Genomic DNA, 14,419 nt, shown 5'->3' with positions numbered 1-14,419 from the left:
TGTAGGCTTTCTTTCTGGGGATGCTATAGAGCTGGGATGGTGACTTGAGCCCCATGTAATTTTTTTTTTTTCCTGTGTAGTAAAAGTGCAGGATGCCCTCCCAACTGCTCATGCTGTTAATGTAAATAGCCTACAGGCTGTCCCTCTTGGAACTTAATCCTGATAACTTGGCTCAGAGCTAAACTCTGACTTCATCCCTAAGCAGTACCTTAACTCTCCAAGCCCCAGCTCAGTGAAATAGGCAAATGGGATACCATCCATAAAAGTAGTACAAGGAGCCATCTTATTTATACAAAAAAAGTTTTATAAAAAGTCACTACATTGTGTGTATCTGAACTGTTGCCATCTGCCACAGTAAATTCTAAACAAAGGAAGAATCATGGAGTCCAGTTCCAGTGTTAAATTCATTGACATCTCCTGGAAGTCTTATACCTTGGTATTTAAATGCTCACTATGTTTTTAAAAAGAAAGCAGTTTTCCCAACATTCACAGGCTGACGGATCTTAACCGGGGTTGGCTAGGCTGAGGTCAGCGTAGATGGTTCTTTCACGTCACTACGGATATAGCATAGAAGATTTCATTTTTATTTTTTTTTAAGAAAAGCATATGCTGCCTTTGTGAATTAGGATCCAGTTGCAATAAAAATTAAGTTAGGGCTTTCTGTAAGACAGAATGTTTGCCATTACTACATTGATGCCTGTTTCTAGTGTTCAAGTGATTTGTGCTTTGTTTCAGGACACATTAATAGAAATAGCAAGGAAGACTGTGCAAGACAGGAAATGAAGTTTTGCCACTGGCTGGAGGTGGCAGCTTAACCACGCAGTTCCAGCATAGACTAACAGTTCACAGAGATCACATTACTGTAGCATTGGGCAGTGAAGCATAAGGCACAGGAGGAGGATTTTTCAGGTGAGGGAACATATGGCAACTAAGGCCTGAGGCAAATAGGGTTTAAAACCATGTGAGAGGTAGGTTAAAAAAATAAAAGCTCAGACCTGCGGTGAGCCTTCATTTACCTCTTGATTGTATCCATGAAAACCTTAGATCAGTGCAGCAAAGAATATATATATACACCGATAGACAAGGGAAGCACCAGCTGACTTCATATAGTACCTGGCCAGAAGAAAAAGGCAGCACAACCTCAAAAAGGTCTTTCAAATGGAAGAATTCAAGCATAGTGTTACATCTAGTAACTTGGTAACCAAAAATAAATTCCTTTCTTTTATAGTGCCAGGCCTCACAGTGAAGCAAGCGACAGGACAAGTTTTCTATCACAAGAATTAACTGGTGAGGTATGACAAGCTATAACATTTCATCAGTGGAAAAGGATCTTAATTTGCAGAGGACCAGACAATAGGGAATACTTTAAAAAGACAGATATCAAGGAAGGAAACAGCCCAGAAGTGAGCTACAGAATTGAAAGACAGGCTTGCAGATCACGATAGGCAAAGTTGAGGGGAAGGACTCTTTTTGGAGGTATTGTCAATTATTCACTGTCATCCCCGTATGACTATGACAGAAATACTGTTTCCAGGAAACCTAGAAGAGTAAAAAGCGTGAAGTCAGAGGCTTAAGAAGCCCAAGTTCACCCTTTCTTCACTGTGTTCCGCTACATTTTTTCGTTTGACTTGCCTTCTGTCACACTTGCTATCACTAGACCTTGCACAGACTGACTGTAAACATGATTCCAAGTAACGAGGCAGGCATGGCTCCTTGTTCGTGGCGCTGCCAAGAGACAGTGCTGAGGTAGGTTTGAGAGGTACTCCACAGCTGCCTTCTACAGACGATGTAGGACTAGCACCACTGATGGAAGAGTAGCCCGAGCTCCCTTCCTGGTTAGGATTTTTTGGGGCAAGGTGTGTTGAAACTCTGTGAGTGTCATCCAGTGTCTTGGCCTTCCTCTGTGGTGCCGCATGCTCGGACCACTCTGCAGAGAGGTTATCTTCATCGCTGGAGTCCTGACAGCAGTGCTCCGCTGGGTCCACATAAACCACCGTCACATCCAAGATTCCACTGGGACCTGTCACTGCAAGGATGATAAAAGGGAAAGGTTAGTTAACGACTTGTGCATCACTAAGCAGGCATTCAGCACAGTCAAGCAGAAAAAAACACTTGCAAATATAAACTTTGTGTCTACTTACACATGGAGGGGAGGGTAGTTTCCCCCTCAGCTTGTTTGGGTAGGTACTGCCTAACAACTGCTTGGAAAGTGAAAGGCCAGTCTGCATCAGCAGAACAAACATGGGATAATAATACAGTGTCTGTAATTGGCTACAGGCGATCCCATTCATCAAGTTTGGTCTACTGTTGTATCTGAAAATACTGTCTTGAAATGCTAAGCAGCTACCAAAATCCCTCATTATGTTCTGAAGCAATATGTTCCTTTTCTTCTGTATATTTCTAAAACAATTTAACAGTTATAATCACTGGGGAAAGGGAAAAGAGTTCTTCCAGCTGGCCTTCTGCTGAAAGTTCAGGCTCCTGGTGCCTGAGAAACAGTTTTAAGCAAAGATAAAAAGCCAGTTTTAATTCTCTTGTCTGCTTTTTATAAGGAGAATAAAAGCCTCACCATCTCCATCTCTCTCGCCTTCACTTTCCTGATCACCTTCATAACCAGAGCAGGAATCTAAACTCCAGTCCAGGAAGTTGTCTAGAAGGCTTTCTTCCTGGGTGGATAGTTCAGCTGTAGGTGTAGTCACAAAGCTGCCTCTGTCATCCTGAATGCTGTCTTCCCTCCTCCTGTAGCAAGAAAATCCAGAAGTCACACATTAAAAAACAGATCTACTTTTCCAGCTCTTTCAATAGGTATGCCAATTAAGGCAATTACAGAAAAATTGATCATATTTAAGAATGGAACTTCAGGATACCAGAGAGGAGGAAAGGCTCATGCTAGTTTTCAGAGACATTTAAAGCAATGACTTATACTAGCCTTTTAGTTCTCTTTCCAGAGGGAGAGCTAAGGAAAGTCTCAATTTCCACCACATTCGTGTGCAAAGGACTGGGCTCCGGGTCTTCCTGTTTCACACCCAACACTGAGCAGAGCTGGCTGTAACTCATCATCTAAAAAATAAAGGGTCAGTAAGAATTAGATCAAGCGATTCCCTCTGCCAGGAGGCAGCTATTTTATCCTTATTTTCTAGGAGAAAGCTATCCTGGTGAGTTCTTCCTACATGTACTCAACCCCAACAGTTATAATCCCAGCAGGGGAAGTTTAAAAACCACAGCTTTACCTAGTTGTTCTCGCCTCCAAAAATCTGAAGTTAAAACCCGCTTCCCCTTATTTGAAGTTTTGTACGTCCTGCCATATGGTAGCTTTGCTCTGGGTGTCCAGCTTCAGCAAATGAAACAAAGAGCTAACCCACCTTTTCTTTGCCTATTTCTTCATAACGCTCATCTTCAAATCGTTGTTTCACTGCAGTTAAGGACACCTGCCTATAATCCTTTGGGACCTCATCATGGAAACTGGAAAGACAGATTGAAGTCCTAGTCTTAGAATGGATTACACGAAACAGTGCTAGCGAAACCTAGCAGTTTATGTGCTTTCCCTCTGTCCACCGTAGCTCTGTGCTAAGGAAGTTGGCATTTCACCAGAGAACTGGTAAGTAGCTAGCCGGGCCACCTGGTTTCTAAGTGTATGAGCACCTAATTCTTTATCTGTTTCTTGAGATATACAAGATATTTGTCTTATAATCTTTCAAAAATTAGTTACATTGACTACCGGAACTCCTCCTGAAATTCACCAGTAAGCCAGTCACAATTGTCTGAAAACAGTGTGGCAAGCTGAAACCTGCTAACCTTGAGGAGCACCAGGTCTTCGGCAACCCAGGGCCACTACCAGGACAAACAGAATAACTGTCAGTGAACCGGCCCCTAGACTTCAGTGCCTCATGATAGAGGGAACAAGGCAGTTTCCCAAAGCCACCTCCTTCATTTGGAAGGGCTGACTATGGATGCAGCATGCCTGCAAGAGCTAGAATACACACACACGTTTCCTCCCAGAAGAGTTCCAGAAGTTTTACCATTTTTGGTGGAGGCTTAGCACACAGGGCAACAGGTCTTCAAGAGAGAAACCAGTGCACTCAGACAACTGGCTGGTCCAGGGATGTGCTAGAGAAGAGAACAGATATTACCATTTCATGTTCTATAATCAGATTTCTTTATGGGATAAAGATCATTTTTAAGTGATAGCTATTGCCATGAGCTTTTGCCTCTACACAGTTTAAGTTAAGAATTAGCTTCAAGGATAAGTTTTTCAAGTAAAGCTAAGATATTCCTAAATATAATCCTACAGCGTAGACAACGGCAGAAATCTTCAGACTTGTTTAAACACTGGGCTTGCATTGGCTGATGCTAATACTCTTGTTCATCACAGCTATTAAGAAGTCAAACAGACTGAACTCAACTCTTCATTCTCAAGTTTTACACCTGTTCCCCTCTCCACCCAGCCCCCCCACAGTGACTGGGACATCTTGCCTAAAGGCAAAGTAAACAAAAAAAAGGCACCCTAAACGGGAAAGGCAGACTGACAGACTATGTACTCCTCCAAATGGGCTTTCCTTACCTTGACCGTGTAGTATCTTAGCCAGCAGCAGTGCCGCAGCAGCCAGGCGAGCTGGGGAATACACAAAAAGGCTTGTGTTTAAGAGTGACAGTTCGCAAATGAAGCTGTAAAGGTGCAGAGTTCTTCTCTCCAGTGAGACTATGTTTGACAGTACTTCTTTGTAGTCCACAATAGTAGGTATCTAATACAAAGGATAACAGAGGTTGGCAATACAAGACAAGCACCGAGTATTTAGAACAGTTGTTTCCAGAAGACATCGTTTTCATTAGTGTTTTCTTTCCTATTTTTTTTTAAATACTACACTAACATTGAAATATTCTCCAGCAGAAAAGTAAACGTCCTCAACTTGTCTCAAGAGACATAAGTATTAATCTCTACAGAAAGAGAGAGCTTTGCATCTGCATGCTCTTAAACACGCATGGCCTCCACAGCTGATAAAGAACACCTGCATAAAAAATAATGTCTTAGATAAGAAGCACTAATTACAAGAGCCCCACAGGCAAAATATTCCCTCTACTTTCCAAACTCACCCTTATCTTTCCCTCCAGGGCAGAAATGATCTCGCCCATCATCCTAACCAGGTCTTCATATTTGTATGTGTTGTCCGTTAGCCACACAGCTTCCCGTATTGTCAAGATCTCTTTGCTGATGAAACTGCAATATCAAAGAATACTAACAGTTAACCCCAGAAGAGAGTGAACTTGTGCACCTATGCACTATTTTTTTTTCTTTCTGTGGCCAATAAATGCATCCAAGATGGCCAAGGAGTTAAACTCTAATAAGTGCCTTATAAAGTCAAGTACTGATTGGGAAAGAAAAACCAGCAATTCTTCATTTATTTCACCTTTTAGCTGGAACCACCTACTAGGACATTGCTAATTCTTCATTTATGAAACCTTTCTTAGCTTAAGATGCAAGATATTGAGGTAATTAACAGAGAAGAATAATTATTCACCACACCCTACTGTTCATCTGAGCAAAACAGACTAAACTAGGTAACAACACTGCTGCAGTTGTTCCTTACAGGGTTACTCATGCTAATGAGAGTGTGAAAGATTTCAGTTATTGATGGAACGCATTTAGACTTAACCACCACTATGGAGTTGTTTTCATATTAAAAAACATGTTCAAGGAATATTCTGTGCCTCATTTGCAGAGACTGGGACTGTTTGTATTTGAACTCAGTTCAAGCAGCAGTCATTGTAGAGGGAAGCCAAAGATTCTTTCCAGTACTATTATTAGCACGGGGAAAGAAGCTTGAGCTGCACAAACGAATTTGAATGATCACAGTAACCACCCCTCAGCGTGATTCAGAAACCCTACCGTGTGCAAATGACCATGCAGGCTATTCCCAGAAGTTGGAGTCGAGATCGAGGTACAGGTCTCAGCTTCAAATAGCGATCCACACATCCCACTGTCATGTGAAGGCATAGGCAAGAGAAGTCTTTCATGGTAGCCACTTCCACCAGCCAATCAATCAGGATATACCTAGATGGCAAAGACAGACGCATCCTGCCCAGTTAGAAGCCATTCAAATCAGTGAAAAACACCCACCCTTTCCCTAGTCATCTGAATTCCTTCTCCACTTAAAAGTTCAAAGACAAGACCACTGCCCTGGGAAGCCTGTTCCAGTGCCTGACCACCCTCTCGGTGAAGAACCTTTTCCTGATATCCAACCTGAATTGTGAGACAACTACTGCTCCACTCGCATGAGAGGGCACGGCTGTGGTTACACAACTCCACACCATGCACAAAGCGTTCCCACCTAACCCCAGCCTGCCCCAAGATGCTTCCTCCATCCCCTAAACAGAAGGCCAGGGAGTGTGTCCAGGCACTGGAGTCCTGAGCGTTCACACTGCTGAGGCGCTAGCTTGCACCTGATTGCACATAATGCACTGCAGAGGAGTAAAGCTGAAGATTTCATCTTCCAACAGACCTCATGCTAGAGATGTTTCCCCTCTACACATGTAAAGGGAAATAGTTTTTTGCTGTGTGGCCTGACTCCTGGATCTGAGTTTTTACCTCATTGTTTCATTTATTCTTTTCTGCACAGTGAAGATACTTTGCTTGCTGATAGGAAGGGAGGCTTGAAAGATCTGAGACACCATTTCACTGGAAGACTTTGGCTCTAATCCTAGCTGGTTTCCATTCCCACAAGCTTTGGCTAAAGCTATCTGTAGTAGAGAAAACACAAAAGAAAGGGTTTTTACCAAATGCAAAATAAAGCAGCTTAGAATGGTCCTGCAATTTTCCCGTTGAAAAGAGGGAACATGAGAAACTACTTGAGAGAACTGCTAGGTAATTGGTAGTTCTTAGTCTGGCTAAAATACCGAACACTGCACACATAATTCAGGGGCAGGCTTTTATGTCTATCACAAGCTTAATCCTTGGATTGTACCAAGGAGAAGTGCAGTATTTTCCAAAGGAGGGTGATTTGCAGAGTATATATACACACACATATAGATATTATTCAGCAATTTTGACCCTGCTTCTGAAGGGAGAAGTCTAAGCCTATAGTGGTGACAGCATAGATAAGACCAAATAAAGATAGCTTTCCAGGGTGGGGGTTGAAAAAAAAAAAATCTATCTTACCTGTGCTTCCCAGCAGCCCTTTGCTGCATAGTCCCGTAGCTTCCTGAGACTTTGGAGGTATCTGCCAGGATCTGACATCTGTAGAGAAGAGTGTAAACACATTTCAAAAACCATTACCTTTACATAACAAACAGAAGAACTGCATTACTAATACCCAGAGAAAAAACAGTACCTGCAGGTACCTCTATTATTTCAGCAACCTGTCTGTTTCTCACCATGACAACAACACTGTTTTTAAGAAAAACTTTCTTCAGCTCTTGCCCAGGGTCTTGCAGAAAATGAGACGGGTTACAGGAGATTCCAACATACTAGCTTTGGCAGGTTTCTTTTTTTTTTTGTAAATGACAGTGCAGGCAATCTCCCCACTCCCGTTCCCAAGTGAGGAACCTGATCACTGGCCAGCAGTCCCTATGCCTTTAGTAGGCTCATTATGAAAGAACTGCCAACACCTTTTACAACTACTTGTAGACTCATTTACTTTAAACACCAAAACAGACACCAGAGCTCATTTGTGAATGTTCTTACTATTCTTCTTGGTTATGAAGAAGGTAAGATTTGAGAAACAGCGACGTCTTTCTTCATATGCTCCTTGCACGGGACAAAGGTTCAGACATTACAGTGAAAATGTTTTGAGAAACAAAATTACTTACAGCAACCTTTCTGTTACTTTCCCAAAGGAGGTAGGAGCTGTTTAAACAACCCTGCTTTGAAGATTCTTCAAACATTTCAAGGGACTCTTTTCTTTTTTCTTCATCCTAAGAACAAAAGGCATGACTGTATTTACACTGTCCAGACGGATCTCAATACTTCAGAAGCTACAGAATGGCTCTGTACTGAGAGCTATAGAGCAGAATCAACAACTTGTGAGTCCACTCCAGATTATGAGGGCTGCCCCAACATCCACTCAGCATTTAAAGATTCCATCTCAGGAAGCAGTGGTTTTCCTCAGCCAGACAAAATCTTTTTACCTTGCTTGCTACTGACGGCCATTTTTGTGTGGTTGATACTCATTACGAATGGAAGGCTTCCTTTAAGACCTGACCACACAGCAAGCCCATGATCATGCTAAAATTAATTTGTTTCTAAAATTGGATGAACTAAGTTGATAATGTTCCTTTAAACAAATATTAGGTTAAACCCATGAGAGCAGAAATTGCTACGCCACTTGAGGAAGATAAGAACATTTGGATGACTTTTCTTCACTCAAGGCAAACACAGCATTAACATCAATAAAAGTCATTTTCAGAATCCCCAAACATATCAAATCAGAAACAGCGCTCACCTCAAAGAGACTCAAGACCTTAGCCAAGCAGTGGAGAATAGATCCTTTCTGAGCCTGAAAAAAGCATCAAGATAAAGTATTGCTAAAGATAAACAAGGAACAATAGCAACTTTTGCTATTAATTCTAGAGTAAAGTTGTTTGCCTTTCATTCTTCCCCCCTGCTTTTCTCAATGTTTTGTCATCTTTGAGACAGTACTGAATCTCTCAGAAGAGACAGCACAGGCCTCTGGTACTCATGATATACTGCGTAGTTTGGCAGCAGATTCATTAAGATGATTGATCCGCAGTCACTTAAACAGTGAGAGCATAGGAGCTCCTTGGGGAAATGAAAACAATTTTTCCAAAAGAAGTAGGTGCAGCTACCAGCCTGTCTTAAAGTCAAGGGCAGAAAGCAAAGTTAAGGGCAGAAAACAGTCTTACTTTCTCTAGCTGACACTCTGCTTTAAGACTCTCATAGACCACAGCTTTACAACAGCTTCCACTCAAGGACCAGGGAGGACGAATAAAAAGCCAGATAAACGGGGCTGCGCACACATTCAAACGCTCTGCCAGACTGAAGAAATGAGACGCCTTTAATCCATTCACTTCTGCACGACCCTCAGAGATGGACACTAAACAAACAACAAAAAAAATGGAAATAGTTTAGAGTTTATTCACAACATGTTTTTGGCATTTAGTTAGGCCAAGAGAGAAAATAGGATACCACCAGGAAAAGATTGGATAGTATTTTCTCTTTAAAGCTTTAAAGATCAGGGAGATGGCAAGAGAAGACAAATCTTATTATAATTAGTCTGTAGGAACATAAAACCCTAAGCCCAGGAGGCATTCTGCAAATACCAATACTCAAAGCAACATTAATTCCTGTCGCTGCACAAACGAATTAGTATGCAAGTTACCTGCCTTGCTAGCACCCTCAGCGAGGAGGTTCCTCCTGCCAGCCATCAGTCCCTTTGCTACAACCAACAGACTAATTAAGTAGCCAAGTTTGATCAGGAGTTTAGAAAAGATGACTTCTAAACATGAATTCATAAGCTTTGCACAGACTCATTTTGTCGTTTTAAAAGACCTGTGCACCATACCATCACTTAACACCTAGCAGTTTAGTGCCCAGTTCTTAAGTTGTACTGAAAGATAAAACTGAAGAGGCACGATAACACAGGAGACCTAACCACACACTTCAGACAGCAAACTGGCTCTGAACATCACTGCTCAAGAACCTGGGTACAAAAATATCAGTGCTCAAGACATTGGAGAAATAGCTTTGCAAGTAGCCAGTGAAAACGATGAGGCAATTAGTCTGATCTGTAGCTACAAGCCATCAGCTCGTCTATATTTCTTTCCATCATGCCGTCTTCCCCAAGGACTCAAGTACAAGCTTCCACACTTACAGCCTTCATTGTACAGGTACGCTATTCCCAACTTCACAGCAGCTTCAAAGTTACCCCTTTCAGCAGCCCTGTATGGGAACACAGAAGATACCTCAGGTTGAAGCCAGTAGGTGTTTTCAGGCCCATGTCATCAGACAAGGTACTTCAGTGGAGGCCAAGCTGTGAATTTGTTATTCACCAACCACAAGCATACGTGCTTTCACTACATAAGTTAAAGGCAAATTATGCTGTGGCTTTTCTTGCTGCAACCCTTTCATATGTCCATGTCCAGGATAATTTGACAATTCACAGGAACAGTTTCCCAATCCCATGCAACATCCCCGATACAAGAATGCAATAATACGCTTCGGTACTTGCACCATCGAGGACATGCCTCAAGCCCTTATGCTCCTCCCTTCCAGACCAATTTTCAGATAAACCTTCTTCAGAAAGAAGATGATACATGCATCAGAGCAGAGGCAATAACCAGAAGCAGAACAGTTAGCATGACATTTAAACTGATTGATTGCCTTCAAATCAGATGAGTAAAGAGACATTCTCCTTCCTTTTTATGGTGCTTCCTTTTTTAATTTTATAATTACCCATTCAAACTGCACTTGTTTTAATACCGAAGTTTACCTGCTTTTCAATACAGTGGCTTGCACAAGAAGTGACCAAAACAACTAGGACCCAGAAATCCAGTTATGCTCTTGATCCTATGATCTCACTTGCACGTTCATATGGAAGCACCGGTAACGTTTCAGTTAACGTGTTATGTTCTAACATGGACTACTAATGCCCTTTGAGAGAAGTAACTTCAGTGTATGCAATTATTTGCAGCTTACACGTGAAGTCAATAATTCTTCATCACCCTATGGAAAGGCTTCTATAAAAAAAGGATTGTCAGATTTCTCACTTACAGTGAAGATTGATTAGAACTGTATATCTAGCTTGAAACACCCTCCTCTACAACTTCAGAGGAATATTGATTCTTAGAGCTTACCTTTCAAACACTTTCAGGTTTTCTGGAGAAGGCCACACATCTTCAAAACTTGCACATGCCCAAACACTAGCATGATTATCCACAAGGTATTTAAGATGTGAGTGCACCTGCAAGGTTGGGGGAAAAAGCATAAAATAACAATTATTAAAGTGACCAAAGGAGGAATAGTTCTTTGTGATCTAATTTTATATAGGTAACTAATTAATCACAAGTTCATCACAACTCTCTTCCTGTCTAACCGTCACTAAGGCAAAAGATGCTAAACCAAATCAACTTGTTCAGTCCCAGTGAGCTGGCAAGACAATTTCCACAGAAGATTTGCACAAATCAAACAAATACCACTGCTAATCTTTTTAAGCTTGAGTACCAAGAAATAAAATTATTAGGATAGCAAATATCCAGCTACTTCATGTATTTTTTGCCTTTCTTCAGGTTTACTCGGACACAGACTTTCTTGTATGCAGTCCCGGCTCCTAATGGCAGAAATAAGCCACTGCATGCGACAGAGGAGAAGCACTTGCAGACTCACAGCTCTGACCGATAGGATGTCCTCAGCAGGAAGGCCTTTCAGAACATGAAACAGAACGTCCTCAGGCAGGCTTAGCAACGTCAGGACTCGGGGCCGTTTTCTTATCCTTCGCTTTGAAGGGAAAGAAAAACACCTGGAGCACCTACAGTGAATCACTGGAAAACAAAACCACAGAACACCTCAGTTAGTGATGGAACAGTACAAGAAAAAAAGGCACTTACAGAGTACACGCATATATAAACACACATTTGATCAAGTACCTATTTACTGCAGCATATAATACTTCTTCAAACATTAACTGTAGAGATTGAGCACGTGTCACAGAATGCTGTAAGACCTAGCTACGAAGAAACAAGGGACTGGTTCAATATTTTTTTTTTAGTTCAATTTAGTCAGTTAAGCTAAGATGCTCAGAAGGGATGGCTCGTGCCATTCAGCTCAAATTCTCCTCATCAAGGAGAAGCCTCCTGTGCCCTAACTCCATCATTTGACCGTTCAGTTAAACGGTCACCACTACAATTCCATTTACCTCCCCCACCTCCCAACTTTTCCTTCTCTGTTGATAACAGACCTTGAAATGTGACCGGGTCGATTAGGAAGTTAAGACCCACTAAACCCGCTGCAGCCAAAAGCCCATCTTTCTGGGCAGCCAGTTGCTGCCACGGGCACTCACGGAAGAACCCTAAGAACCAGGAAGCCTTTCTTTGAAGTCTTCACCGTTTTGTGGAGTTCACAGACCAAGGCGCTGGCTACTTCTGTTGCTGGTTAAGAGTTTACCCTCACTGCATTAGCCGAGAGAGGCAAACCCAAGAGGAGCACAGCGTATTGCTCTCTGAGGACAGGAAACCCAAACCTTTCTCCACCCGCTAGTGAGAGTGCGGTGCTTGGGCTGCCACGAAGAGCCTGGCTCCTGCCCGTACTCAGGACAGGCAGAGGCACAGGCAACAGAGGCCATTTCTGAGACAGAAGGTGGCTGAACATTTCCTTCGCAGACAGTAGGGCTCCAAAAATAAATTCTGAAGTGAAAGCGAATTAAAGGACCACTTAAAGGTCTGTGTTTTGGCCACAGAGGACTTCTTGGTTGTACTTCTCCAATCTGGTTCAAGTCTTACACAAAAAGAGGTTATACCTGGGAAATTTATTTACTTTTTTCCTAAAGAAGCTTAATAGAGGGCAGACTCCGCTAGAGAATCCAACACTGTGCTGCACGCCTGAGCTAGCACTGTTGACCCTATTTTCACTGGATCATTTCTAATTTGAAGATATTTTGACGTAAATGAGAACCCTGGAGTCAAAGCAGCACCGTAACACGCACACCAAACCGTTGTGTCTGATCTGCGAGGTACGCCAGGTGAGAACCGGGCAGCCCCACTAGATAACAGGGCCAAAGGCACCAGCTGAGCCCCACGGTACAGCTCCCGGCTTCTCTCAGCAACAAGAGAGAAGACGGATAAAGGGGGAGGACGGGGCACGTCTGCGAGGCGTTCTCCTCTCCGTTTTTCCTTCCCTTCGATCTGCTCCTCGGCGCCGGTTCCGTAACACGCCCTGGCCGTAAGCCCGCAGCCAGACAGCCCCGGGGCCCAGGCTCTCCGCACACCCCGGCGAGAGCGGAGCTGCCCCACGGGAAGGGACCCCGGGACCCCCGCACCCGGCTCCGCAGGGCCGCAGCGCAGCCCCCGCTCCCCGCGCAGGCCCCGGGGGGGGGGGGGGGGGGGGCGGGGAGCCGAGCCCGAGCCCTGGCGGCAGCCCCGGCAGGGGGAGCGCCGCCCGAGGCCCGGCCGCCTCCGGGAGCCTCCCCGCCGGTCCCCCCGCGCTCCCATCCCCATCCCCGACCCCATTCCCGGCCCCGGCCCGCCGCCGTTTGAATTCCGCGGCCCCGCCGCTCGCCCCGGAGGCGACCCCCGGGAGCTGAGGGGCCGCGGGTGTGCGTGTGGGGGGGGGGGGGGGGTGCCGGGAGCGGCGCGGCCCGCACTCACCGCCCGCCTTCATCGCGGCTCCTCCCCGGGGACCGAGCGGCGGCGGCGGCGCCCGGAGCGGCTCTGAGCGAGGGGCGCCGCGAGGGGGCGGGGCCCTCGCCGCGGGGGGCGGGGCTTGGCAGCGGAGGGGCGTGGCCTGGCCGCGGGGGGGCGGGGCTCCCCGCTGCCCGCTCCGTCCCCGGGCCTCGGCCACGCCCCCTCGGCGCTCAGCGAGGGTCAGGGAAGGAGCGCGCGGCCGGCTCCGCCCCGAGCCCCGCCCCCTCCCCGCCGGCCCCGCCCCGGGGGGTGGAGGGAGCCCCGCCCCTTTCCGCCGTAGGCCCGGCTCCGCTGAGCGACGCCTGCCGGCCGCGCGCACTTTTTTTTTTAAACACAGCAGGCCGCCTGATTGGCCGGCGGGCTGCTGGGAGGCGGGGCCGGGCCCGCCCCGCGGGCCGCGATTGGGCGTCGAGGATGCGAATTCGAATCGGGGCAGTTGGCGGTTCGAGCACCTCGCGGGCACGGCGGCTGCGGCGCATGCGTGCGGAGAGCAAGGACACCCCCCCCCCCCGCCGTGTCCGGGGCGGGCGTTGCCATGGCAACAGGCGCCGGTTGCGCGCCCGCTGCTCTCAGGGCCGGGCCCCGCTCCCCCGGCGGTGCCACCCAGGGCCCGCACGGCGGCGGGGCTCGCAGCCTGCCGCCGGGTCTCAGTCGTTATCTCCACCTAGTTCAGCTCCCCTGACGGGCCGGGGGCTACGATGTGACAGAGCTGCGGCCAGGAGGGGCCGTGCCCGGTGGCTCCGTCACCCCGTGCCCCCACGACACGGGGCCCCGGTCCTGCCCCGTCCTGGCCTTGTGTGAGGGCCGAGGGGAACTGGGAGGACAATTGGGAGTCAGTGCAAACCTGAGTCAAGGGTTCGGGGGAAAGCCCGCGTCCTAAGAATGCAAAGAGCAGAGAGAGATAAAGGGTGTCTTGGAAAGGCCCGCAGGCAAACAAAGGGGCGTTGGGAAAAGCAGTTAGTGCTTCAGCTCACCTGAAGCTTTTTGTGAGTCATCTGGAAAACGGCAGCAGGAAGAGGAGCGATCGTTCTGTCAGACATAACGTGGCTGTGTCATGGTTCGTCGTGGTTGG

The 14,419-nt window shown here is 46.0% G+C and overlaps 1 protein-coding gene across 1 annotated transcript; it reads right to left on the bottom strand.

Moving 5' to 3' along the window:
* Positions 1-84: 84 nt before the first annotated feature.
* On the bottom strand, positions 85-13,394 carry CCNF (cyclin F). The gene is made up of 17 exons (XM_035548917.2): positions 13,312-13,394; positions 11,336-11,490; positions 10,807-10,913; positions 9,825-9,892; positions 8,857-9,047; positions 8,436-8,489; positions 7,804-7,908; positions 7,154-7,231; positions 6,584-6,735; positions 5,885-6,049; positions 5,092-5,215; positions 4,562-4,742; positions 4,020-4,107; positions 3,363-3,462; positions 2,930-3,060; positions 2,570-2,739; positions 85-2,026 (listed from the first exon to the last, which is right to left on the bottom strand). The coding sequence occupies exons 1-17, from the start codon at positions 13,322-13,324 to the stop codon at positions 1,563-1,565; spliced, it is 2,346 nt and encodes a 781-aa protein (XP_035404810.1). The 5' UTR covers positions 13,325-13,394; the 3' UTR covers positions 85-1,562.
* Between the last annotated feature and the right edge of the window lie 1,025 nt (positions 13,395-14,419).

The sequence above is a fragment of the Cygnus atratus genome, chromosome 15, assembly GCF_013377495.2.
Source record: "Cygnus atratus isolate AKBS03 ecotype Queensland, Australia chromosome 15, CAtr_DNAZoo_HiC_assembly, whole genome shotgun sequence".
In the NCBI taxonomy this organism is placed as follows: domain Eukaryota; kingdom Metazoa; phylum Chordata; class Aves; order Anseriformes; family Anatidae; genus Cygnus; species Cygnus atratus.
This window is presented reverse-complemented; position numbering and strand designations above follow the sequence as displayed.